A 25,805-nucleotide genomic window follows, 5' to 3' on the forward strand; every position below is an offset into this window, starting at 1 on the left:
TTTTTGAAGTGATTCTGTATATTTGTAAAACCTGATGCTTACTCACAAGTAAAACATATTTTGCCACTTTGGCAAAATGGACAGTGCATTTCTCAGGAGATGTCCCCTCAAAAGTTATAGCCACCTTTGTTCTAAAGGTAGGCTGTGGTTATAAGCAAGCAAAGAAGTTGGCTTCACTTCTTCCAACAGATCAAGCATAACCTTTGTGCCTACTCACAGTGGCATGCCAAGCTGCTGACGCCCTGGAAGTGCAGAGGACAGACAATGAATTAAAGGCAGAAAAAACAAGAACTACATGGAAGCAGTGAGCCAAGGATACACTCGAATGGAGGGGGAAAGAAACAGAGTTTGGGGGAAAAGGAGACTAAAACTGACTGGATAGAGACTGGGAGTTTGGGGATAGAGGGTATTTAAGCAAGGAGACCAAAACTGGGAATTGGGCAGGAGGAGGGTGGAGGAACAGACAAGAGCCTCCTTCACTACCCAATCCCTAAGGGTAGGTTCTTCCTCCACAGTGAATGAGGAAAGGCAGCTTTGTGGGCAGAGGCAGGGGCGGGGGGTGAAGTATGTGATCCTGGAATTAAAACCTGCACCACTGTGCATGTAAATAAGGCAGACTGGTTACAGCTGCACAGACCCTCTAAATTTTACTTCCTTACCTTCTGAATGCTACATCTTTGTGGGCCCCAAGACCAGTTTGCCCTTACGAGTCTCCTCAGTAGATAAAGCATTCAATCCCAGAGCTTCTCCTAACTAAACGGGCACTCTTCTCTACTGTTCAGCTTTTCAAAGATTGTACAGAAGCAAAAAAGCAAAACCACACAGGCTTTGCTAAGATGCTTCTAAACCACAAACACAACTCATAAACAGCACAAGTTATACAGTTCTATGGAAAAACAACACAAACCTACACGCAAGATCTTTCGTGCCCTCCCCTGCTCCCCCCATTGAGCTTCTTCTTAAGGTTCCTTCGGGGGAGTTCAGGATTGCTCTGCATCTCCTTTCCTGCTACCCAGACTTCTGCTTTGGGTCTGGACTCTATTTACTACTGACATACTCTTTTTTAAAACAACTGATTCTAACCAATTGGCCCAAATCCAAATCCCCTTTTGGTACATTAGTAGCACTTACTAATTTTTTCCTATTTAAGTGAAATTTAGGACCCTGGGAACAGATTTTTAAATCTTACTTCCCCTCTCCCCTCCTCATGCGACTTGCCTAGTCCTTCTGAACATACTATTACTGAGCATTTTTAGTCTGAACTCTTAACTTATAGCTTTTTGCCAGTTGAGATGGGGAAGCTTGTAATGTTTTTAGGTTCTGAAAGCACCTTCCCATACCAACTCATTAAACTTTATCAGGCATCTCTCAATTTTAATTTTTTGTCATCTTTTCTTGGAGCCTTCTAGCAAAATTGACCCTTTGTTTTCCCCCCCTCCAGATTTCTTTGAGCTAAAAAGAAAATCAACAGTTTCCTTGAAAGTGTTAGAGATTTTATACCTTGACCCACTACCGCCTACATAGTGTTCTACTCTCAGGACCACCACTGGATACTCTCTGATTAAAAGGCTGAGAGCTATCTGGTATCATTGTAATTTTTAGACTCATGTTTTACACTCAGTGCTTAAATTACTCTGTGAATGGAACAAGTATCTCCTATTTGGCTGCACAATTGTTTTTTTTCAGTGAATATATTTGCCAAAAAAAATGTACTTTCAGTTTGATCCAAAACCTGTTTGCAAAACTGAGTCAAATTCACCACTTTTACCTAAAGAGCACACAAAATGGTGGTGATGCTAGTACTGTGCTACCCTTTTATCCAGTGATGACAGCACTGATCCAGAATATAGGATACCTGTGTTCACATCCTTTCTCTCTCAATGTACTTCCATTCACCTCTTTGTTTTCCACGAGAAGAGCCCTAAACACCATGCTGCAGAGCACAGCTGTCCAAGTGGTGGGCCACAAGATGCATATGGCCCACCAGGGGTTAAAATTCAACCTCCTCAGACTCTCACTCAGTCACCACTCCCAACATTGCACCAGCTGCAACAACAGCTAGATACAGTTTCTAGGTTCCTCCTCCCTCCTCTGGCTGCCACTTCTCACTCTTGCCCTAGAGGGCAGGGCAGCGTGGAACAGCACAGGGAGCAGAGAGCAAGTCCGGGCCACATGTCAGGAGGACTGAGTGGAGATCATGCCCGTGTGGCACAGCAATGGTGGGTGCCTGCAAGGGCACGTATTACAGAAGGTGGGAGGAAAAATTGTGTGCCCCCACAGCACAGCAGTGGGGGTGGGGAGAGTACCCATACAGGCACACAGAGCAGCAGGTTTGTGGAGGTGGGGGTGGTGTCTGTACAGTGAACAGCTCAGTGGCCTGTGGCTCACTTAGTGTGGCCCCCAACGGCTCAGACGCTGGACACCCCAACTATAGAGCATTCTTGAGTGGGTCACCTTCAATCTCTTCTGTTATTGCTGTCCATTTAATATTCATTGGAGCAGTGACTGGCACATGGTTGTCTCTCCTCCCAGCTGAGCTAACTAATCAGTGGATGTAGCATCTCTCTCTCTCTGGACTAATGCATAAGTATTTTTAAAAAGGGACAAAGCTCTACCTGAAAAGTCTGAGGAACTTACCCCAGAAGGTCCCATAGTGTGGTGGATAGAGGATAAAGGGTCAGATCTTAACCTGAAACAGACAACTGTACATGTTGGCTAAGTACAGACAGCCAAAAAAGCCTGAGGCTGAACTGCTTCAACCTTTGCAGGTTAGTTTAAACTGCGTAGATTGAACCAATAAGCAAATGGAACAGACACTCACTTTTGATTCCAGAAATGTAGCCACATGCCCGCAGCATCCCAGGCCAGAAGCTGGGGGGTTGCTAAAGTCTGCCTCCCTGCTCTGCTAAAGTAGACAGCTTGAATCTGGAGGGGATCTGGGACAGAAGTTCAATAAACCTATTCAATCTAAATCAGTTAAGTCTGATGCTACATCCATCCAGGTTCGTTTTCAACCACTTTCAGTCATTCTGAAAGTGATTTATGTGAACTGAACTTCTGTGGTGTTACAGATTTGAACCAGTTTCCAATCACTTAAACTGGTTTATGTGCAATTTCTGTTCCTAGCTATACTGACAAACCTGGGCCAGCTCCACATCCCCAGAGCTTAGGTGGCTCATTGCTTGGCATATCAAGATCACAATAGTTTCAAACATGGCTATCCTTATCAACAATAGAAATGAGGGAAGCATCATTACCATTGCCAGTACAGGTTAATTGGGAGGCAGTGGGGGTATATATGGGGACGATTGACCTGCAACAATATGAGGGGTGTTCAGAAGGGCTTGCTTTGCTGCCAAGCTCTCTGCTTCTAGAGTCCATGTGCACCTAGTAATGTACGCATATTATAATGGAGACTCCTTGGAGCTTGGTTTCAAATTTTGCCCTTAAAAGTGCAGATTTTTAAAAAGTAAAATAAATCATGATAAATACTGTAGGGCTGCAAGGGAATAAAGGCATGTTTTAAATTAATCTGGAAATATTTTTCCATCTAAAATGACTAGACCTGCCTGTTCAGAAAAATCCAAGCTAAACAACATGGCAAGCAGTGATTAAGCCTGGGGAAAACAAGAACTCTGAGAGGGGTGGGAAACGAAGCACAAAGAAAAGCCCAACACAAATATGAAAACCCCAACAAAAACATGACACTCCTTTCATTTCTCCTTTTGCAAGCAAAGCACATAAATAATAAGAAAACAGCACTTAAACAAAAGAGAAAAGTATCTAATATCTGACTCATCTGTTCCACCCATGATGCACAGCTGCCTTGATGGAAGAAATCAAGGAAACTCAAATGCAACTTGAAACAGCTACCTGAAGGCTGACTGCCAGCCCCAGGTTGTCCTACATTGTCCTATTGTTCTGTCCCATCCTCAGCTGGGAGAATTTTCCAGTTTTCCTGCTATGGGTTGTACATAAAGGGTTGCAGTTACTTTGTATATGATTTGCCTAACAAAACTTCCCTTTCAAATGGTCAAATTCATGAACATAACTAGGCTGAACTAAAGCAATTGTTCTAACTTGTACTCAACTTGGAAATGGACTGCTTCTTTCCCACACTTGATGAAGGGTGGTCAAAGCCTGAAAGCTCATCTCCAATCTCAACCAACAGATTAGTCCAATAAAAGATATCATCTCACCTCACAACACTGCTATTTCAACAAATCTCCCAATAGCCCAGCAAAGAAATTATGGAACTAATATGGCTAATGCCAATATTAGCAGGCCTACTACAGAATGGCTTGGATCTTTTTATAAACCTTGTACTGGCTGCTATCAGGGACAGGATACTGGATGACCTAGCCAGTATGGAAACTGGTGTTTCAACATTCTTTCCTGTCAACATGTTTGAAAATCCAGAGAGCTTTTGTAAGAACTGATATTTGTGCACACAGTCTTCAGCACAATACAGTAGTTGCTTTTTTGAATTAAAAAAGCCAATTGTTTTTAATTAAGAAAATACTCACTCGGATACTTTCTGACCATCTCTCCAAAAACATGCAATAAGCTTTGCTACCCACAAATAAAATCTAAACGCAAAGATAAATGATTTGGGAGAAATCTATAAATGATCATGAGCAACTTCATATTCCAAAATGTGAATAATAATGTGATTTTTCAGAGCACATTCCATTACCACAGAACTGTAATTCAGGTCTGAGTTAAAGGGCTGACTTCTCTGTTTTCATGGGCTGAGCTATGTCTGACTCCAAAGGCAAAACATCTGGATGGTCTGCCAATTATCTAAAGGTGTAAATGCCTTGTCTACTCATGTAAATGCATTCCAATATAAGTTATGGAACGGCATTTAACCATGGTTATAGCTACTTGATTTCTAAACATGGTTTGGCCAGACATTGTGGATAAGGTCCAGACCATAGTGGAACAGTGTTTAAAACTGTGGTTAAAGCTCCATGTACGCTGGCCTGTTAAACTCTTTTCAAAGAGTCTGACCCTTTAATTTTACCTATAGTCAAGTTACACTTTATTAACTGAACATCTATTTAATGTGCTAGTCCTATAGGTAAATTCTTGCAAATGGGGTATAAGGTAAGGTGCCAAAAGAAGAGAATTCAATCAATGATGCTCATTATCTCCCATTTTTCACATTTCCAAATCTATTAGCTGCATTCATCAAATATTTTAATGGTATAAGACATAAAACATACTAAAAAGATATGCTTGTATTCCATGTACACCAATAACCTTTATTGATTTACATAGTCCTCCTTTCATTATCGCTTGATTTTGTACCTGAAGAAAAATATGAGCAACTTTTTACATACAACCTGATGGATTTTCTTTTTCAAACTCACTGAAACTTCAACAGAATCACATTAAAATAAATTAAAAAAAAAAAGAAAAAGAAGAAAAAACAGCCAGTGATTTTGCACAATGGAACAAACAAGATTTGCACAACCAAAAATCAGAGGCAGATGAAAGCTGACCCAATTTTTGGTATTTATTACCAGCTTTGAGACCTGGGTGAATTCCTGTAGCCCAAGTTTAACCCTAGGAAAACAGGGGTTTTTTATTTTGGAAAAGCTGACACAATCTTGGCACAGCTGCATGAACAGCACATCTTTAAGGCCTCCTTGAGGTGTACATTCATGGGTAACAAATTTATCGTGCAGCGATAAAAAAAACATCCAGGAGAGATCGGAGAGTCATTTGCCAGGGAGGTGTTTTGGGGTTTTAGAAAACAATGCATGTGTATTCTGATTATTTTACATTCAGAACGCATCTTTAAAAGTTATTGTAATGTCATTTCATTGATCTTTTCTGAGGGGTGAATACCAGAGCATGACAATGTCAGAGACCTAAAAAGGCAGATTTGCTTATTAAAGTCATTCATAGATTATAAAAATAACTAAACCATTCCCTCAGCAGATAGGATTAAAAATGTATGCATACTTCATTACTCTACCCTAATTTGTCTGCTCAAAACAGTCCAAATCTCCAGTAAAAAAAGTTCCCAAACCACATCAAATGCCATGGAGACCCACTGTGCATAATAATAAAAATAAACAAGATCAGCAGGCACTGTGAACTTCACTTTGCAGGCAGAAGTCTAATTTTTGACTAACATCTGAATGCAGAGTTTCCACAGACTGAAACATTGACACCACCACGTAATGTGCAAGTGATTGTACACAAACGAATCACAAACAAAAGGCCCGGTTTTCTAACCAGGGCCAAACAGTGTGGAAATATGAGAAACCAAAAAGAGCAACAACAGAAACCTCAAGAAAAAAATAAATTGAAAAAAGAGACTAGCAAAGATAGTCAGGAAAACACAAGTATGTACACTAAGCTGTAAAATTGTCAACAGCTGAGTAAAGATTTAGAAGAACAGCAATATGAAGCTGGTTTATCATGGCCACTGAAATATTAAAGAATATGAAGCACTGAGAAAAAAAATGAGGCTTATCTTCTGCACAGGCTCCTTTTTTCCCCACTACTTAGTATTAATATAAATTCAGCAGGAGTCCAGCATTATAATCATCCTAAATTTTAGTTAAAATCACTGTATGCATAACCAATAGTTTCTTCCATAATTTCACAGTCCTGGCCAGTCAAACCATTATTTCTACAAAAGTTAGACATCTGATGAAAGGACTGAGGAAGGCTACATCAGGTTACCAGAACCTGAGCAGGAAATGTAAAGAAGCTTCTGCCAAGTATAGATAACTGTTTCTCTTTTGCCATACTTTTGGCACAAATAGATCTACCAAAGCACTACCATGGGACATGGAAGAGGACACTCCACAGCAGTTTCAAAATAGATTTTAATAGTCTCAGGTAAAAAAAATAGAAAGGGGAGCAGCCTTAATATCTTTCTTAAACTGTTATGTAGGAGCCAAAGACCTGCCAAGTGAGGGATCTAGCACCTAGAACCTTATTTAATTCAGCCCAAGTGGACTTCTGAAAAACAAAATAGGAAAAAGAAAAAAAAATAAGACTGACATTGCTACAAGAGACTGGAATAATCTCTCGAAGTATATATGCATGCAGGAGGTCCACTGAAATGGCCCTGACCCTTGAGTTGTTTTCACTTAATAATGGCAAAGCTGATGCATTCAAATATGATTTTGGTCAATGTGTCAGTGAATCTCCTCTTGCTTTTTCTTAGTTTTTGTCCCTCTTTTTCTGTAAGCACAAGTGTTTGAAGCTAGAAGTGGACACATACACTAAGGTACAGTACCAATTCTGGTCCTTCCAACAACAACTTCGGTAAATGACCTCGAATCTATAAGGCAGTGGAAATGGCAACGTCAATCTGTGTGCACGATAGCACGGTTTCAGTCAAAACAAGCCTTAAATCCCTAAGTCTTAGACATGATTGCATACAACATATCATCTAGTGAGAAAAAAACCTCCAAAACACTGAATGCCTCACACCACAGACTAACCACAGGATGAAACTCTTTAAAAAGAATGGGAAAAAAATAAAAAGTTGATAGTGAAACGTATGTATTATGCAAATCACCTTTGAGAACTTTTAATGACAGGATTAATTGATTCATGAGGCAAAGACAAATGTAAGAGGGTTACATGGAGAAGATGATATAGAAATTACAAAACCAGAACAGATAATGGTTTCCTGCTTCCAACAATACCTACTGCCAGATGCTTCAGAGAAACGCATAAGCTTCCCATAAAGCACCTAAGTAAACAATAGTATAACATGGGAAAAGAAAGGATTGGGAGTCGTCTTGACCCAGCTGGTACACAGATTAAGACCTAACGTTTGATAGGGCTTGTATTTTCTTTTTATTCTAGCCAGTGGAACTCCATATGTTATTCTCATTCATACAGGCCCAAAGCCTGTCTGCTTTGACTTTACAAAGGGCATTCATTTGATAGAAAAGTACAAGCCGCTTCTTCTCCTAACACTTATGTGACTCAGTTAAGGAACTGGCAGAATTGTTCCAGTCCCCCCTAAGAGGTAGGAAGACAGAGCTATGGTTGATCCACTAGCCAACTAGGCAGGTTGGCTGGGGTTAATAGCTGCAGCCCCAGAAGGAGTTCAGAAGGCGGCAAGAAGTTTCTGCATATCTGGGAAACACATAGTGCTATCCCTGGGGCAGTATCTCTCAGCAACCGTCTTCTCTTAATGGCACTATCTAGCCAAAATATATAATGAAGAAAAAATAGAAACAGTCCAGGTCTACTTGTGCCAGTAACTTCTACCTAGTAGAAATGGCAAAAAGATCAGCTTGGTATTAAATGTGTGTAACATGGTTTGCTTCCAGAAGCATTCACTCAAAAATCTAGTCCAAATTGGTATATGCGCCTGACTCTAAAGAGCAAGCAGAGACAGGGAGGGTAGATCGCTTCCCTTCTTGAATGCTACTACCTTGTGAGAATAATAAAAGGTAGATTTTTTCTTAAAATAATGCAAAGACCCTCCAGAAAAAAGAGGACCAAGCATAGATCATGTTAAGCCTTTAGGAGGTATACTCATCCACTTCTGGTTCTGTTTAGGAAAAGGATCATATAGATTTAAAAGCCCCCAAAGCTACCAAAGATTTTTCTACTTTATTTCCAGTTTCAGATGTCTTTTATTACTGGAAAGCTTCCATTAAGTTCAGCTGGGATTTTATCACTGCTTAGTCTTGTTATTATTATGTTTCATTTATTGTATTATGAAGTGCTTGAAAGGAAACAAAAAAAATCCATTGTCTCTTTGATAGCAGAGAATAATTCTTTAATTCTAGTAGTTGTTTCCCTTTGCCCCCAAGCTAAACGATATTTCCCCTCTGTGAGAACACTCCAAATATAATGGACAAGAGAAAGAAATACTTAAGCAAAATGGTTTAATAAACCCCAGCAGAAACAATACATCTATTCAGATGCCCAACGATCCAAGAGTCTCCATGCAAGTATTCAGTGAATGAATGAAATAAAATGTTTTGCATGTCATGTTTTTGACTCACTGTGGGAAATGCTCATTGATATGGGCACTAGTTTAGCATTTTAATTAAAAGTCAGCAGGTGTATTCTGTTTAAACATTGATTTTATCTATATATAATGTTGATAAATGCAATAATGAAGAAGGATTTTTAAAAAAAAATAAAACATAAGTTCTTCATTTCCCACTTTCTTGTACATCTTGATTACTTACAACCATAGAAAGCAAAACAACAGGAACAAAGGAATATTTCAACTAGTCTGGGAAAATGAGTAAAACCATCCATTTTGCAGTCTCGAGCCAAGTATGGTCCCAGGTCATTTGACCATGGATTGGTATTATGATAGCAACTGATTTCTCAAGAGCCTTTGTGCAAGTTACGGCAGGTTCTACACAAGTTCCCTCTAACTTAGGAATCTTCTTTCATTTTTGGAAGGAGAAAAATATGTAACAACACTATGACAGGATGGTATTATTTAAAGTAATCTTATGCTGAAACCCACACAGAACATTCAGTCTAACTCCCTTTCCCCACAAACCTCTTCTGTATTCTTGCTAAGATGATGAACAACCCTTTAACATCTTTGAGAGCTGATTACTGATCCAGGAACACAGTTCCACAAATATTGGACTACACTTAATGATCTCACTCAGTCACTCACAATGTAAATGCTGTGCTCTTTACAAGAATAATCGACAGTATTGTTTTACTCTCAGCAAGATATTAATGACATACCTCAAGATATCATTTGTTTCAGAAAACCAAAAAGAGTATAAAATAACATAGTTTAAATAGAAAAACATTTTCCAAAAAGTACTGAGGCAAAAATAAAATGTTACATAACACCATGTTTCTTTGTTCTGGGACCTGTGGGTTATGCTGGAACAGATGTTAACCACAACTATGATGCTGGATTTTTTGTTGTTGCAATAAAAAAAAAAAGTCCTCTGAAATATACTGCATTCGAAACCCCATAGTCTGAGCCTTCTAATACGCAGGACTAGCATACCCTGACATTTGCACATTAAAAATTCTGATGCATTAATGGCGGCATTACAAGTCTGCTGTGGTGGACTGCAAAAGTGATTCATAGCTGCGTGTGATACTCTAAATCAAATTTCAGCTTAATTTATGGAAATGTGAGTAAGAGCTGCTGATGCAAAAGTACATTGTGAAACACACTGAGGACCGCTAAGAAACACTATCAAAGGAACTTGGTTTTGTCTCTGTCAGTCATATGCTAGCTGATCCCATGCTGTCAGCTGTCACTCTTTCTCCTTGCTTTAGAAAGCTGTCCATGAAAATATACTACAACCTCCATTATCCTCTGCATTGTACCACAATATAATAAAATATTTATTAGGCCCAAACCATCCTGAAGCAGAATGATGCTAGAGTTGCTCTTGTTTACTACATGAAATTATGTGATAACACATCATTCATTAGGCTTGTGATGCTTTGCTTGTCATATTTTCTGATATGTAAGGATGACATTTTATAAAAATTAAATGTGCTTAGGTGCTTTGGTAAAACTCCTATCATTCTGTTTTTTCCTTTTCTCTCTATATAGAGTAACATCTTTACAAATTAAATCTTTAGATCTTTATAACTCCAAACTTGCTGCAAAATAATTTTTAATAGTTACTGACCCGGATTACTTTTCTGTTTGCTCTAAACGGCATTTTACTGTATATTTATTAACCCTCCATTGTTCCTAAGAGCTTCTAATTTTAAATCCTGTCTCTGGGTTCTTGAGTGATTTTGACAGGCTCATGATTCAATCAGTTCACCAAGGGTTGAAATAATGACACCAAAGGGAGAATTTTACCACCTGGAATTCAACTGACATTGAATCAACAAATCCAAAACTCCACTAATGCTGCAAAAAGGGACCAATAATATATCTGCTTCCCTTCTAACTCCTGGTGATCCCACGAGTTGTTTTCAGGTGTAGTTTTTGTTCATTTTTAACAAGTTAAGGAAAATAGAATAATAGAAAACCAAACAGGCAGAGGATCTATATTTTTAAAAATATTAAGTATTAGTCTGCCATTTTGTCAACCCTTCATTACTACACAAATCTCAAGGAATAGTAGGAATGAAAGGCACTATCATGCATCCACCCAAGTCAACTTAAAGCTTCCATACAGTATATGCCTCACATTTTAAATACTGTATATAACTGAAGTCAAATCGGTACTGAATTTTACAAACACAGAAGAGTTTTTAAATACAACTTAAGTACACTTATTGCAGGCCTTTCTTTTCCAGGAATCATTTTATTGTTGTAGAAGCACAATTGATATCATAACTTGTCTAAAGTACTGAAGGCAAAATGCTGCTGTTAAGATGAATGCCCACCAATCTCCCATACCCGAGCATTAAAACTAACCTGCCCAAGCATGTCTGGTGCGATGGGGAAAGTGGGCCAGATGGTAGAATATACTCCAAAGAACACCAGCCAGAGCAGCATGCTTCCCCAGACTGCCAGGTGACTAAACTGTAAGGACAGAAGAGAGAGAGAGAAATGGAGTAAACATAGTACCACTCTCTATTTAACAGATATTATTTTTCTTTTTCTACTCACTCTTTTTCCATTCAGGTCTCTGCTGGTCTCACTTGCAGCTATATACTGTACTTGGTTTTAGGCCAGAAGCACAGGTTGTTTAAACAGCACATAACAGCTCCTCTCTTTAATTTTTTCTCCATGACAGAGAAGACACATAGCCTTCTCAGCCAATCTGTTTTTTGTAGCTCCAGAAACTCAGACTCTCTCAAAACTCTGACTTATCTAGTCTGACTCCTGGTTTCTATTTTCCTCCTGGTACACACCGGCTTAGGTAAAGATACCCAGGTGAACCTTTTCAAAGGCTTGGGTTAAAGGTCATACTCACTAATTCATTACATCACAGAATGTATACAGATAAGCCAGGTGCTCCAATAAGAAACCTTCACTCCGGAAGAATCACATTCTCGTTTTACACGTTAATAACAATAAGCATAACCTATTATTTACTGATTACTTTTTTAAACGAGTGCCAGAGGAGATGCAGATATGTAAGACACCAAAAGAGTCCACAGTTTAAATTAAAAAAAATGCAAACAACAAAGAAACCAGACAGGATGACAGTAAAGGAAGCCACATCAAAGCAACATGATCAAAACAAGTGTACAGCATATATTGAATAAATACAAGATGGTGTGATGTCACAATTCCATGTGTTGTTGGACTAGGAGAGTTGTGAGACTTGAGGTGAACACTTGAATACTTTGAATACTGAAGAAGTACATTCTGCTTCATGTGGTACAACTCACAGGTGGGGCCATTTAGAAAGGACAGAGACTTATCTAGTCACTAAAGGACATGGACCATGAGACAAGACTTGTCGGTTCCGTTTCTGAAACTGTCACTGAGTTTACTGCGATAAGGCAGGGGAGGCAAATCACTTCAACTCCCTGTGCTGCAACTTACTCACCCATTAAATAAATTTGATAATACTTGCTTTATATTAAGGACATAAGACTAAATTAATGCTAGTAAGGTTCTTTAACATCCTAGAATGAAAGAAACTGTAGACATTCAGAGTATTTTCTTATTAATATAAATTTATTTTAATGATGATCATGCACTGAAAGAAACATTAGTCCACATTATGAACAAGTTGATTACTACTCCAAGGTAAACATTTTAGACCCTCATCAGGTATTTCACATAGAACTAACTGTGCCCGTTGGCAGTGTTATGCATACATAGAGCAGTTTGATGACTATAGAGAGTTAAAAGGCAAAACTGAAATCACTAAAAGGAAACAAAGATGTAACACAAACTAGCACAGAATTTTATAATAAATCATTTTAATAGTAAAATTTCAACTTCTTATAATATTAAGCATTTATACAGCTAAGTATGCTCAAGTTGCTTTATAATATTAACTATTTAACCCCAAAAGCATTCTGATGAGGGAGATCTGAAAATATTAACTCAGTTTTATAGACAGCAGAACTGAAGCTGAAAGCTGGAGGCATTAGCCATGGGCAGAGAATTGAACTCACAAGCTCCCCCTGCCAAACCTGTGCTTTTTTTCCAGACCACGCTGCCTCCCAAGAAGCCTTTCTGGCAACAGTTTTAAATATTTATTTCACTTTAAAATGACTCAAGCTCCCAGAACAAATTCCATCAGTTGAAGCCAGGTGAAAGCTACCAGCAGTTTGCAGTGGGTTCAAGCCCACAAGTTGTCATTTGTCATCAACTCTCACTGACCTTGGTTCTAGTTCAGAAAAACATGTGAATGCTGGGGATGGATTTGGGGATGTACATATATGCTCTCTGACACTGGGGCTTTCAGTGGAAATCGAGGGTGCTCAGCAGCTCCCAAAATACAGCCCTTGTAAAATTGCTGCAGGAGCTCATCTTTAAAGAAAAGTGCAATTTACATGGGTGGGAAAGAAAGAACTGAGAAAATGTCATCTTTTCAGGAAAGACTGATTTTCCCCCTGAGCTACAGTAATTTCATATAATCAGCCAGCAGACTCAGCACAGCTCAGGCTGAATGTTCTGCTCCAAGTCACTAAAGGCTTGAGGATACAAAAACAGTACGAATAAAAACGACCAGGAGAAAATCTGTATGGCTGTTCTTTGACTTCTTAAGAAGTGTTCACCACTTGCTCTCTCTATATTACCTCTTTTTCTCTTCACTCACTTCATGAGATGCTTAATTTCGTAACAACTTTAACATTCCCATCCTCATCTTCATGGCTGTGCATTCCCCAAACAAGGTGTATGTCTTATTTGGGGATATGTGGAATGTAAGAAAAAATGATAGATGCAAGTCAAATGAAAACCTGTCCCATGGTTTCTAGTTTTCTCTTTTTAACTATTTTCTGAGTCATATTTATCTAAATTATTCTGCAATATCTTCTGATGCAAGAAACTGAGCTATAAGTGTTTCATCAACACTTCTGCAGCATTAAATATAAACAAAAAATGAGAAATTCTAAATGTTGCTACTGTGAAGTTGTTGCTGTACATCGTGGAACTACCTTTAGCGAGACCTCTTCTCTATCCCCTATCTAGTAGAGAAGTCAGGATAAGAAGTGCTGTGTTACTAGGCTGGTCATTTATTTAGAGTGTTCATTTGAACTTATCATGTTTTTCATGTTGGTGGAGTCTCTCTCTCCCCCTTACTCTTGAGGCTAAACCACATGTAACTAATCCACTTGATGATGGAGAAGAGGCTTAACTCAAAGTCATACATTTAATACTCTGAGTAATTTGAAGGTTCTTGATGTGTTGATTCACTTGCAGCTGAAACAATAATTGTTACCAACATCAAGCCCAAGATGAAGCAAGTTACTACAATGCCCAAGCTTTGAACGATGAGTTCAGAACTGCATATTTAGATACTTTTTTTTTTTTTTTAAATCAAGGAGAAGAAAAAAAACCCAACCAGAAACATTAGTTGCATTTAAACAACAGAAAGAAGAAGCAAACCATGAGGAATTTTTTTTTTTTTTTTTACCCGTTCTAAACTTTTCTCCATAAAATTCTAGAATTTATCACCACAGGGATTTACTGAACTTAAGTACCATTTTTGGCTAAATTCAGAAAAAGAAGTGAATAGAAATTGGTGCCTTTTCATTCACATGGGATTATTAGCCAGAGAAGAGGTGAGAAAAAAAAATATTCATAATATAATAGGATTTTTAGAAGCCCCATATGTCTGATTTTTGTTCACTTATAAATTTGTGGTAGTATACATTTGTTTTTAACAGGTGCTTTTTCATGTTAAAATGATGCAACCCTGAAGAAAAATAATAATAAAAACCCCTATGCACAGGCAACATGAGAAATATAGCGCTTGTGGCCTTTCATTGTTTTCTGATGGGGAAACAAGGCAAAGGATGTTGACACATTCAGAGGTATTAAATAAAATGAACCACTTAAATAGCACTTTTCATCCTCAATCTAAAGCACAATCATTAACCCTAATAGCCCCTGTGTAAGGGCTGTAAGGTCCCCTCTACGCGTTCTATCTATTATGCAATTACCATGTTAATTACAATAAATTTAGACTTGCTACACGTGCAAAATATCTGTGGTGCCTTAAAATGTCCAACCATTTACAGTTATTGCTTGAAAATATATAACTTTATAGTTGGGTTCTATCCAGCTTTAATTGCACAGGTAGGCAGTCTACAGCTCAGAGACTACAGCTTCTGAGATATTCCAATCCCTGGGGAGCACAGTGCACCCATGGGGCTGGGAGAGCACAGCCACTGCCATCTCTCAGCTGCGGGAGGACTGCACACAGTAGCTGGAAGATCACAGCTCCTGTCATCTCCCAGCTGTGGGATTCTTCACCCCGCCCCAAGGATGGGAGATCGCAGCAGCACCCTACAGTTGCTGGGACTGAGAGTCCCATTAGTTGTAGGGCTGTGCATTAGGCCTGTGTAAAGCGGCTAGTATTCACTTCGGATTCGGCCGGCTCGGGGGACAGTGATTTGAACCACTGCCCTGAATCGATTCAGCCGAATCAGCCGAATCTCTGAATCAGACAGGCCCAATCCCTGGCCTGCTCTCCCAGCTGTGTCAATAGCTGCCCCCCAGCTGGCCCAGCTCCTGGCTCTTATTTAAAAAAAAAAAAAAAAAGAGCCCTGATTCACTGGCTGCTGCCAGGAAGGGGGGCGATCCCCATTGCCCTGCGCTCTATGGGGGCACTGCCACAAGCCCCCAGAAGCCCTGACGGCTGCTGCAGCAGCTAGCGAGACGGGACTTTTTATTTTATTTTTTAAAGAGCCAGGAGGTAGGGCCAGGCAGGGGAGCTATGCAGTGGGGGCAGCAGGGATCACCCTCCTGCCTGGCAGCAGACAGTGAGTGGAGGGTTTTTATTGAGTAGAGGGAGCTCCCAGCTGTGGGAGCCTGCTTCTTTTCAATGCAGGGATTGCCCAGGATCAGGCTTCTGCACTGGAAATAAAGCATAATGGGATCTAATGCATGTGTCACATGACAAGCTGTGTGATTGTGTGGATCACACATTAGATCCCATGGCTCCTATACCTGCATGTGTAGAGTGGGCCTATGAAAGATTTTTAAATTGGATAAACTGAGGCAGTGAAGTTAAGAGACTTGGTCAAGCCCGTTAGGGGAGTCTATGAGAACAGGGTCTCAATGGCACAAGAAGCCAGAATTCCTTCAATCACATGCTTGCACTCTGAATACCAGACTGCATTGCTGTGTAACTTGACTGTTGCTCTGGAAATAAGAATAATGTACTGCAACACATGTTACAGACATTTAAAATAGACACAGCTTCTATCCTAAGGATTTTGTAACTGTTAACACTTATGAAAGTGAGGAATACTGAAGGGCCTACAATTTCAGATGGGTCTTGTTTTTAGTGTGCTCAATTTCAAACAAGCCTGAGAGTCAGGATGTGGAGGTTTCGCGCTTTCTGAAAATCAACAGACTCTTTAAAAATGTTTTAAATTGGGAGCAAAAAATGGAATAATCCAAAATTTGGGTTTTAATATTTCTGAATATTAACATTTTTTAAAAGCAAAAATAAATTGAGAGGTATTCAAGGCAGAAAATCACTGGATTTGAGAAGGGAATTGCTGTAGATTCAGTCACCATGGAGTATCTACCTGGTACTGTAATTTGGGATGGCTGACCATGACACCAGTTTAGAGGGGGCATTGGAGTGGTGGCTGTCAGTACGAGCTGGGCAGTGGAAGTGGCAGTTGGCAGCTGAGAATGGGACACCACGACACCAACTGCCAGGGCGGGCAGAAAGCAACACAGCAGCAACAGCCAGAGTCCCCAGGGCAGGTAAGATTAATCAGCCTCCCCCACCCCTGCTCCCCAATGCTTGGGACCCTCCTAGGGAGGTTTGTCCAGGGCTCAAAACTAGTTAGCTGCACCTCTGGATCTACCCTTTGGACAGCAAAGGGTGATCAGTCATTTCAGTAAATGACATGAGTCCCTGAAGTGCAGAGAATGCATTCAGTTTTCAACTATCCTCAGATCTAACACACATGTTCTGGTTCACAAAAATTGACAATATTTGGGGGAAAAAAACAAACAGAAAACAAAACAGGCAAGTATATAAACATAAAGCAAAGTTTTAAACCAAAACCACTGAAGTTAATGTTTTTCTTCTCTATTGACTTCATTGGGTTTTGGATCACACACTAGTTGCTCATTTACTGGACACCTTTTTGTTGTGCATTACTTCCATATAGAGTATGTAACAGGTTATGTTCCCAAGTTATTTAAGTAATTACTTAAGAAAAACATTTCTGTACCTTTTTCATATTCAAAATATACAGTGTGCCACAAAGAGATATAGTTAAAAGAATAACAAAAAAGATGCTGAGGAATACTTACTCTAGTCCATGCTGTGGTTTCTAAACCAGCTTTCAAGCAAACAGTAATGACAACATACTACAGAAAGAAAGAATATGAGGGAAAATTATCTTTTGTATTTATGCAGAATAGATTTTCAACTCTCCTTTCTCCTAAAAACAACATACTACTGAAGACAATATTTTTAGGAAATCTGGTCTACTACACATCTCAAGAAGGGAATGAAAAGAAAAATGAATGATAATACTTAGCACACATGTAACTTGGGTTTGATTTTGATCATATGCGCATAAAGCTTATTTCTGATTTCTACCAGCATCACCCAAAACAATTATAATATTCACTGTAATGGCTCAGATACAACTTGATAGGAACTTACAGTGTAAACTATGTTTCCAACAAATAAATAGTCTATTGCTTGGCCATTTGTGAATGCAGAATCTGAAAGAGAAAGAAAAAAGTTTATCACCAAACTTAATGATCTGTATGTCAACAGTCTGGAGACTTTTAAAGGAATAAATTGGATTTGAAAATCTCTCCTGAAACTGTCTTTGCAGAGTGCCTAAACCTCTCAGAATTCTTTACACAGCTGTGTGAGGGAGATTGGTAGCAGAGCAGTTGTGTTAGCGACAGCTTCAACTGTTATATGCTCAAAAAGACCACGCACAAAACCTGGTGGTTAGAAGCTGCTTTAGTGAGAGGGAATGTTTGCCAGGCATTACCATACAAATTGCCAAAAGAGAGCTGAAGAATTTCACCACATTCGCTGTGTCATGGTGTATTGCTTTTTGACACTTCTATAATTTTTTGTAATAGCTGTTCCTTGGAAATAAAGCTGTAATATAATCAGATGATTTGTAGCCAATAGGATTGATTTAGAAAGGGAGAAGCAAAAATGTGTCTGCAATGGGTACATGTAATGCCTAAAACATCTTAAAGGGTGTTAGTGTATTAACTGAAAGGCATTCAGTCTTAGACACACCCTTTCTCGAGTCAGAAAGTGTGCAGAAGGGTGAGTACACGTTAATCTATCATCCAAAAAGGCCAACCTTGGCAATACTTCAAATGTCCACTTAGTCTTGTTGAATATACATGGAGGCCTATGAAAAACACATAACAACCATTCAAATGCCAAATGAGCTCACGCTGAATGGAACCTTTCAAAACATTCCCCAAGCATGATCACTATTCATAATTTTACAGGGTTCAAGTTGCTTAGTTATACAACAGTCTAGTGGAAAGGGACCCAAAACAAAATTTTGAGCTGGATCCCATGAATAGCTAACTACTGCAAGTGGCACCACTTTACCAGACTGATTTGAAGGCCTGGACCTTGTATTAGTAAACTGAGATCATTTATTGATATAACTTGTCCTTTTACACTGACCTCAAATCTCATTTAAGAGGCAGCAGTGGCTCTTTTCAGCACCCCTACTGAGCTCTGCTGATATAGCTCTATTCTGTTCCTCAACACTCTGAGTCTCCAAATCTTGGCTCTCTCTCTCAAACTCTATTGTGCTTTTTTTAAATCACTCAAAATTTTTGTTAAATGGACAAAACTATTAAAAGTTTGATTTCACATGTGCATTAAAGTGTGATCTTTCCAGGTAAAAAGACATTTGCAATCACTCAGGGTATAAACAGATGTAATGATTCAAATGCTCTATAACTCCAGGAGTCTAGACATACAGGTCACTTAAGACTGGCTTAAACTTCCTGGAATGTTTCAAAAGCACACTGGGAAAATCAAATACTACTGTGAGCCAGTCCTTCGTGAAGTGCCTCAATCTTACGTGGGGACACAGAACATTCTGTACCTAGTGCAGGGGTGGGCAAACTGTGGCCCGTGGGCCGATGTGGCCCGCCAGGCTGTACTATCATGCCCCCGGGGCCCCTAAAGCATTTAGAAAATTAATATTCATCTGCCCCTGGCTGCCTGTCATGTGGCCCTCGATGGCTTGCAAAAAATCAGTAAGTGGCCCTCCGCCCAAAATAACTGCCCGCCCCTGACCTAGTGTCTGGTCAGTGCTCCAGGCACCCCAAACTGTATTGTTCTTCACCTTTGCCTCCCCTCCCCCCAAAGAACAAAACAAAACAAAGCAAAAGTAGAACCACATGCAGGGCAAGGGGCTGCTCTAGAAGGCAGGCAAGATTGTACAGCCCAAACCTTCAGTCCCAGCTCCCCCACCAGCTAAGGCAGGCACACTGTGCCATGGGAGCAGAAGCAAAGACTAGTTTAAGTCCCCAAAATAGGTAAGAATCTTGCCCCATCTCCTGCTGCCTCTCAGCACCTGCTCCATCCACTGCAGCACCAGGTAACCAGAGTCTGTGTGGCTCCTCAGGGCTGCATGCCCCTGGTGGCTGCATGGGGGCCTCCCAAGATCTCTTTGTCTTTCAACCCCTGCCTTGAAAGCTGCCCTGCTAATTTCACTTCCCTGCTAGAAACTCTGTGCCAGGGTCATTTGGAGTGAGGGGGGAGGGCTCGCCAAAGGATGGGGGAGCTGTGAGGCTTACTCCTCCCCTCACTCCAAATGAGCCTGGCACCCAAAAGTCCAGAGTCTTTAGCTAGGAGGTGAAACTGATAGTACAGCTTTCAAGGTAGTGGTTGAAAAGTCACAGAGATCTTGGGGGACCCTCAAAGCACACGATCCTCCCAAGAACCAAAAGCAGGAGACAAGCACACACCCCAAACCTGGCCACCCCTCCACTTCTCCCTGGAAGGCACAATGGTTTGGTTACTCCTGCACTCTGGCTGCATATCAATTGCAATGTAATCCCTCAAAAGGTGAGGGTTCCACTTAGAAACCTTACCAGTGTACATCTGGACACTTTTGTCCAGGGACAACTGTGAACTAGTTCCCAATCAATAACATTCTTGGAACAGTTCAGGTGTTATGTGTGTCTGTACCTTCACAGTTCAACTAAAGTAGTTACACGGTGTACCCTGTCCCGATTCACTGCCCAATCATTGTGAAGAAATTATGCTAAAGAATCAACGGGGGTCAGAATCTTAGCTCACTTTTCTTCCTCTGAGTCTGTTATCCCATGACTTGGCACTGAAGGCATTTCAGGTCCCTTTTGGGTTAAGCTGGCTATGGAGCTAGACAAATGTAACTGTCATATTTACTGGAGGTGCTGCATGATTTAAACCTGCTTCTGAATCAGCTTGGTTAGTTTCTTGGCATTGGCATCTGTATCACCTCAGTGATTTCCCCACCGAACTCACTGGTCCTAACTTTCTATTAGCTTTGCCTTTCACCTTGTGTAATCATTCCACCAGTGTAAAATCATACCACTTACATTCTATACCCATTATTCTCTGCCTTTCACTGATCTCAGTGAAACGAAAAGGGCAGGGCAATGGAGAATCAAGACTTTTCTTTCCAGGCATTCCTGTTGATGCCAGAATCTGCTTACTTGAGTGTCTGTTGTTTCAGTTTACAGTGAAAGGTGCTTATGTACAGACGTACTGGTTATCATGGATCAAGAGCAATCCTGCCCAGTAACTCTGACTGTGCACTACTCTGGTTCATCATCATGGGACTTACTAAAGTATTCAAGTAATTTTCAATATAATTATTAGATTTGTTTTAAATATTGTAACATTACACTGAATTTCATGACCTTACTCTGGAAACCCTGGGGTCCTGAAAGGAAAGATATTTCTGTTAATGGAGCAGATCATCAGGATGTGTAGTTAATATTTATTTGTAGGGCTATCTATACAATTGCCCATTCCTCAAACATGTGCACTCTGCATCCAAAGGAACTCAAAACATTAAAGACCATCCCAGGACAGGTGAAATATTTTGTCTGAAGCTTTAAAAACTCTTTTGACCTAGAAATACAAAGACATTTGAAAACTTTGTATTCATCTCTCTTTGGAGAATAAAAGGAACTGTCTGCCCAGATTTAGCATAATTTGTCAGACAGGGAATTCTTGCTATTTGAGAGGGAGGAAAGTTCTAGTCATGCTATTGCATTTGCTCAAATTAAAGCTCTTTCCCTTCAAATGAGCACTTGGACTTAAGTTTAAATTTATGGACAGAACAAACAAGAAAAATAAATAAATAAATACATTTTCCTTTATTGGAACCTCTGGGGAAATCAATCCACAATAATTTGTGGTTAAATTTAGAGAAGCTGTTTAATTTACCCAAAAATAATACTGATTGTTATGTATATTATGTATGGTCAAAAATAGGAGTAATCCCATCATGGGCTGGGTGAGAAATAGTTTTCCTGTCCTGTCAAAGTGTTTTGAGAGTTCAAAAATTTCCTGTTTCACATGTGAACTAAAACAAAGGCCCTCCAAAATATTCTTGAAAAAAAGACAGACCCACCCACATGCAGTCAACCACTCAGCAGTTATGGCATTCACCTGGGTTGAGAGGCATACAGAATTCAAGGTCTTACTCTAAGTTAGGCACATAAGTAGCTTGAACCTGGCTCTCCCCCTGCCCAGATGAGTGCCCTAACTTAATGAGTGCCCTCAAAATTATTGGTTATTTCAGGGTCACTCTCACACTCTCTTTTCCTGCCACCTCTCCCACCTCTCTTCTGCCTCCTTCCTCAGAACTTCTATCCTGGACTACCAAAAGTTTAATACTAAGTTTAAATAAATCTGCATTTTCTGATGGAAATTCACTTTAAAAAAGTACTAATTGTCTCTTGAGTAGATAAGGGTAGCTTCAGTATCTCTTGATCATTTACAGCATTCTGTAACAGGTTATGTACAACTCTAATATATCAGGTTACAGGATATGAGACCTAATGACACCAGTCTTATCTGGTATAGCAAATCTTATTTGCTGAATAGTCCAAACACTGGACTGGATCCACTTCCACCAGAGTTGATTACATTTTTCCACCGATTTCTCTGAGAGTTGGTTGAGGACTTCTCTCTGAATTACTATGCATTTGGGTGGCAATTTAGGAAATGGCTACTGTAGAATTTAAAATACTTGAGAAGATACAAGGCAAAATGTTACCCTATTGTAAGGATATAAAATGCTTAAAAATAGACTACATTTATACTATACTACAATAAACAGACTCTAAAATACTGTGCAATATGCAACTCTAGGAATGAATACATTAGAAAAGGAAAGAAAATAGACTTTTTGGCATGGAACTAAAGTATGTCTCAGGAAGGCTTCTTTTGGTCATACACTTACTTAAGATTAGGTCTGGAAGCCACTATAAGGGAGATAGCCATATCAAATGCAAGGAGAGTGGCTTCTGAGAGTTGGGGTTGATAAATGGGCAAGTCTAGCAGCTACAGCCTGCTGAAGTGCCCATCATCATTAGATTTCCTAGAACATATTGTGACCTCCAGCTCTGTAAGCACATTGGCACTCATAAGATTCAACACCACTTGCTAACATTAGAAATAATGAAGCACTTACCATGTTCCAGCACTTTCAGTGGAAACCAGAAGAGAATGAGGGAGTGTATCAAGGCATTGATGCAGTGACCCCAGAAAACCTGAGGGAAAGCAAACCAAGAAAGTCAGGAGGCCTCCAAAACTCCTGACCTCTCTCTAACTCCCAACAAACATCTCATTGTGAAGTTTCGCTGCCGAGTGCAATATTTCTCCTAAACTGGAATACTTAAACTTTTCTAAAATGTACTTCCTCATCCACTATTTATCTAATTCCTATCATACCACAGGACAACACTGCTTTGACTGAAGCTTTTTTCCTTCTTTTAATATATTTAGCTGCACTCTGCAAACCTATTATGACTTAACATATTCACTATAACAAGGGCAAATGGATTATACACTTAAAAACTCTGCTAGGTCCTGATGGTAAACAGGATGGAATCAGTAGAATGAAAAGAAACCTTTATTTTCTGTTCTCTCTGACCAGAACTACCTTAGATTTTGCTTCATGTCAAGATAATATTTATTTTCACATATTAAAGAACAAACACCTCCCAGAATCTGAAGTGCTTGGGTTTCTTAATCTCTTCAATGACAAGAAAAATAAAGTCCTCTTAAATTTTAAAAGTTTTCTAGGAGGTGGGGTGGTGACAATCTATCAGCAGGAAACACAAACCTATGTGGAGCTCATCCAGCTCTCTAAAAGCTTTATATAGGCCATATATTCTAAGTTGAGATAACTGAAACTTGCAAGTGCATGTTCAGATATGGATCTAACCTGAATGTTCCACAAATTTAGGTGGAACTAGTACCAGGCCAGGTACAGACAGTACACATAAACCAGTATAAGTGACCATTTAAACCATCTACACACATTACCAGACAGAATTTCAGTGCACATAGAGTGGTTTATGGCAGAACCCAGTCTAAGATAGACCTGGATCAATGTGGTATCAGACTTGATCAATTTAGATTAGACCAGTATATAGAATTTCTGTATCAGATCCCCTACCAACTCAAGTTAGGTTGCTGTCTACCAGCCCCCTAGGCTGCTTTTCCCCTCCCTCACCCCCACCTCTGACCAGCTCTCAGCCACAGCTGGGCAGTGGGGTGGGAAGAAGAGGGTAGTAGAGGCTTCTGCCCCAGAGACCCTGCTCTGGCTCTCCCAGAGCCAAGCCAGGAAAGCTTCTATCCCCAGCCCCACCTCCTGCCAGCTGTCAGCTACAGCCAGGCAGCAGGGGGTGGAGGCGGCAACCAGCAGCTCTGCCACATGGACCTGGCAGCCAATTGCCCACTAGCTGCGCTCAGCAGTCTCCAGCAGTCTGGGAAGCCCACTGGGAGGTGTGCAGGAATGGTCCCAACCTGCTGGCCTCAACCAGTGCAGGCCGCCCGCATGCCTCCCTTCCCACCGAAGGATGATCATGTGCTCTGTTTGGTCCTAACTAACTTATGCCACTTACAGAACCCTGCATAAGGTTGATTTTGATCGATTAGACGGATTCTGCCTTGGGCTTTTTGAATGTCTGTACCTAGTCCCAGCATTCTAGTTCAGATCACTTCTACTAGTTATTGCTCATAAAAGTTATTCTGAAACAACACAAAATCCATGGAAAGAAATAGGCCGCAAGGACAATCCTGATTTCAAGGGTACTACACAGACAAAAAACCAGAGTAGCACAGTAGTGAATAAGATCTTTAAGGCTGAAAAAAATGCAACTGCAAGTCACATTTACCACTAGTTTTCTTTAGAAAAGAAAAATGGAAGCAAAAAGCAGAACATGTTCCCTTACCCGTGTGTTGAATCCATCTGCATTTTGAGTAATTTTGTATAGCTGGGGAAATCTAAGCATGCTCTCTTGTGTACATGATCGCTCAAAGATTCCCAGAGTGAAGGGTGGCAATGCTGTGAAAATCTATAAAACACCCCCCGACAAAACACCAATTAAAAATCCTTATTACCTTTGTGAGTTGGTCCCAAATAACATTCCATAATTATTGCGAAATCCTGGTCTGTGGAATCCTGGTCTCACTGACTTTAGTGGGAATAATTTAATTTGTAGTCTAACCCAAGTTTCAAATATTCATAATGCTTATTACTGTACTTAAACTAAGTACAAAAAGAAGGTATGATGGGTAATTCTAACTCTTACTGTCCATGAAGAAGCTTAAATGAATTGATTAGCTTCTCATATTATTAACCAGCTAATCTAGTCTTACTAAGATTGATCTAGGGAAAAGAAAGGATGGTGCATACTGTGTTTATTGGCTTAACACAAGCATTTTTTACTCCAAAATTAGCACTCCAAAATTGGGGTGCATGCCTTAAGTGGGGAAACTGATTTCCTGGAATTGAAGCCACGTAACTCCTCCCTGTAATGCCTGCCATGGACTAGGCTTCTCTCCCAGCCCCAGACGGCAGGGCAGTGTACCCTTCAGGGTCACAGTTAGTATTAACCATGTTGCAGTCACTGAGCATTAGAATTGTATTTCTAAAACTGCAGCTAGAGACTAAGCAACACTGAGGAGTGAGGTTTGCCCCTTCTGCCTGGGTGCAGCCTTCATTCTGAACCCATGCTGTTGCAACTAAGATTTTGGAAAAAAGCTTTTTTTCTTCATTCTTCCATCCCAAAACAAGGTGAGTATGTTATTTAAGGCCATGTGCTATGTGAGTAAATATGTGCTTTGTAGAAAAGCTTTGCAGGAAACTGATTTAAAATACAGTTGCAATTATAACCGTTATTAATTTTTTCATTTGTTTTATTAGAAAAAAATGTTTAAGATATTAATGAAGTAAATGTACAAATAACACAAAAACTTCTGGTAAAAAAACTAAAGGCCATTCTGGCTTCTGGGCTTTTTCAATCTCTACACTTAGGTCTGGACTGTGATAGAAGTAAACCAAGTCAAGGTGCCTCTGACACTACATGACACTACAGAATGCTCAAGTTACCGAGTACCAGGATATGACTACACTGCATGTGACACCAGAAACAGTCTAGCTACAACAGCACAGAGCTCCACAGCAAGAAGCAGGGTAAATTAGCTAGCATTGGGTGCCATGTTGAAGGGCTAGACTTC

The 25,805-nt window shown here is 39.9% G+C and overlaps 1 protein-coding gene across 2 annotated transcripts in view; it reads right to left on the reverse strand.

Moving 5' to 3' along the window:
• Positions 1-25,805, reverse strand: part of ATP8A2 (ATPase phospholipid transporting 8A2) — a 638,305-nt gene that overhangs the window by 153,190 nt on the left and 459,310 nt on the right. Inside the window, exons 29-34 of one of the 2 annotated variants that reach the window (XM_019525446.1) lie at positions 24,518-24,640; positions 22,750-22,828; positions 18,391-18,441; positions 17,721-17,782; positions 17,363-17,419; positions 11,369-11,476 (exon numbers count right to left, since the gene is read on the reverse strand). In XM_019525446.1, coding sequence (XP_019380991.1) covers positions 11,369-11,476; positions 17,363-17,419; positions 17,721-17,782; positions 18,391-18,441; positions 22,750-22,828; positions 24,518-24,640 — 480 coding nt within the window. The remainder of the gene's footprint in view (positions 1-11,368; positions 11,477-17,362; positions 17,420-17,720; positions 17,783-18,390; positions 18,442-22,749; positions 22,829-24,517; positions 24,641-25,805) is intronic. The other variant, XM_019525447.1, reaches the window with a different exon arrangement.

Source organism: Gavialis gangeticus, unplaced genomic scaffold (assembly GCF_001723915.1).
Source record: "Gavialis gangeticus isolate Ggan-Ray unplaced genomic scaffold, GavGan_comp1, whole genome shotgun sequence".
NCBI lineage: Eukaryota > Metazoa > Chordata > Crocodylia > Gavialidae > Gavialis > Gavialis gangeticus.